The 2450-nt window shown below is 48.2% G+C and overlaps 1 protein-coding gene across 1 annotated transcript; it reads right to left on the bottom strand.

Annotated features, from left to right (window-relative positions):
* Window positions 1-444: 444 nt before the first annotated feature.
* LOC135397799 (uncharacterized) lies at window positions 445-1894 on the bottom strand. The gene is made up of 4 exons (XM_064629367.1): window positions 1419-1894; window positions 1026-1225; window positions 644-872; window positions 445-574 (listed from the first exon to the last, which is right to left on the bottom strand). The coding sequence occupies exons 1-4, from the start codon at window positions 1543-1545 to the stop codon at window positions 540-542; spliced, it is 591 nt and encodes a 196-aa protein (XP_064485437.1). The 5' UTR covers window positions 1546-1894; the 3' UTR covers window positions 445-539.
* Between the last annotated feature and the right edge of the window lie 556 nt (window positions 1895-2450).

Below are 2450 nucleotides of genomic sequence, written 5' to 3'. Positions count from 1 at the left end.
GAATAAATCTATCAGATGTCTGATAATAACCGGATAGGCGTCTGATCATGAACTGAGGCGAACCTGATGCTAACCGGATACCAGTCTGATCACAACCTGATAATAACCGTGTACAGGTTGGATCATAACCTGATGTGAATCTGATAATAACCTGACACGCGGCTGACAATATCCTGACAGGGACCTGATAGGATACCCGATATAAAACTGACCGAAATGGGACACAGAAAGGCACGTACGGAACAAAAATATTCAAAATAAAATGGCAGTGTGAAACTTCGAATACTGCATTGTAACCGTGCAAGGGTAAACCCACTAGAACTCTGCAAGTGTGAAAAGCACTGTGGTAGGGCTGAACATGACCATGCATCCTTATCATCAGAGAAACTTTGTGTAGACGTATAGAAGACGTATAAAACAACCCAATTGACAAAGGACTCAATCGACATTGTCATTTTTATTTTCATGATTTCGTCTGTCTCTCAATTCGCTTAACTTGGTGCCAAGGGACTTGACCAACGCAGCAGTCGAGACCTCCATTATGGCCGTCCTGCACCGTGCGCTTGAGTGACGTCTGCAAGTAAGGCATACATAATAAGACAAGGCGATCAGACTCACCCTAAAGCTGTGGCACGATACTTACCGATTATCGCATCGACGGCTCTAGGATAAAGCGGTGTCCGCGTCTCTTCCACGTGCCCACGTGCTCCGTTGTGACGCTCACCCTTCACTGAGCAGTTCATGAGCGCTTCTTCGTTGAAAATGTTGACCAGCAGTGATCTGGCCATTGTCGTTGCCGACTTGGCCAGCCGGGCGCCTGCCAGTGCCCTTGTGGGTACATATACGCCGGAGAGCGACACCAGCTCGACTACCTGCCCGAACATGATGGACACAAATGTGCATAAGCAACTCTCTGGCTCTGCGATAAGATTTCAAAATATGCAGACACAACAATCTTCACACACGTGACAGCTTTTGTGATATGTGGCGATGTAAATGAAAGAGTCCTTCACAGAAGTACATACCTGATAGTCATTGCGCTTGTGTTTAGGCTGTGCCAAATGGGGATTGTTCTTCTCCTCGATTGTGACGAACGAGTACTCCGTGTCCAGTGCGGCTGCGCTTGCATCATCCGTAACGGCGGGTGTTGGACCTGCAGGGTCACTGGCAAGCCGCTGAGCAGCTCTTAAAAGTCGGCGTGCTGCCTTAAGGTGGCCTTCTAACTCTGCAATAGGTAGCAAAAATTATTTGCTCCTCCTTTCTGGTCAATTCACTATCAATCGCGATCACAAAGTTCGTAAACGGCCTGCCTGTCCGTCAGCGCTGCTATATCAGAATCATCCCCCCCCACACCCACATACATACAAAAAAAGAGAAACGAGAACAGTAACTAGAGGAACACTCCAAGAAATACTTACCCATATGCTTCGTCAACTGTGTTCTCCAGCTCAGCCTCAACGCTATGAAGCCGCTGCTCTGTAGAATGAAGCTGTTCACATAGTACAGCATTCTCTTCCTTGAGGGAAGACTCGGCATTAAGTTCATCGAGCAAGGAAAGGGCTTGCCTTGTGACAGGGTCGTCCTCAGGAGTCATAGTCAAATTCTTGTTAAACTCTTCAATTTGGACGTCCATTTCCTGCTGGAGTGCCCCCTGGTCATCTATAATGCGAAATAAATGTAGTTATGTAATACCACGTGCACAAAAAGCGCACACAAAAGTGACCACTTACCAGAGATGTTTTTCAGTGTTGCACGATAATGTTTTCTTCCTTGCCAACGGACTTTCACTTCGCTACCTATGCCCATCTCTTCACTGAAGTTCTTGATTTCTGATGTGGAGCAGACAAAAAAGCGGTTTTCCTTGTCAAAGTGCACCAGCGCGTAAGCCATCTTGAAAATCCACGAAGTAACTGTGTCTGTGAGCCAGCTCCTTCACAAAATAAATCCGGGCCGGGTCTTCGCTGACGTTCGGTCTCCGCCAATCACAACCACTCTGTAGGTCGAGTGACCTACTGGGTTTCCCCAGATTCGGGAAGAGGGAATATTCCTCAGAATTCCAAAGTTGCCTGGGAGCACGGGTCACCGTACGGTTCCTATTGTGCTCTAGAATTCCCCATTGCCACAAAAGGGTGAAACCAGCTGATCTCTGTCATGACCACGCCAACAAAAGGGGTTGTGCGCATGGTTTGGGGGTCAGCTTCAGCCGAACAAGAAAGTGAAATTTGCGCCACATGAGTATAGGGAGCGAGGCAGTATAGTTTGCCGCAAATGTAGCGCCGCACTGCGGAGCCTCTGAAAGTGGCGTCGGGATAGCCGACTGGATGCGACTGGATCACAGCACGTTTGGCAGCAGTTTCGACGTATTTCGGTCGTTACACCGCTGTTCGGATGTCCAGCCACAATAATTGCTGCATAGTTGGATGCAACGCGACTTATGCGAACTCTCCAGG

The sequence above is a fragment of the Ornithodoros turicata genome, chromosome 6 (assembly GCF_037126465.1).
Source record: "Ornithodoros turicata isolate Travis chromosome 6, ASM3712646v1, whole genome shotgun sequence".
Taxonomy (NCBI): domain Eukaryota; kingdom Metazoa; phylum Arthropoda; class Arachnida; order Ixodida; family Argasidae; genus Ornithodoros; species Ornithodoros turicata.
The sequence above is the reverse complement of the archived record's forward strand: the minus strand, read 5'-3'. Positions and strand labels throughout refer to the sequence as shown.

Excerpts from the sequence above, each read along its gene's own strand:
- LOC135397799 (XM_064629367.1), bottom strand. The coding sequence starts at position 1,545 with ATGAACTTAATGCCGAGTCTTCCCTCAAGGAAGAGAATGCTGTACTAT. Across the intron at positions 1,226-1,418 it reads ACAGTTGACGAAGCATATGG|AGTTAGAAGGCCACCTTAAG; the intron begins GTAAGTATTTCT and ends TACCTATTGCAG. Across the intron at positions 575-643 it reads AGCCGTCGATGCGATAATCG|ACGTCACTCAAGCGCACGGT; the intron begins GTAAGTATCGTG and ends CCTTACTTGCAG.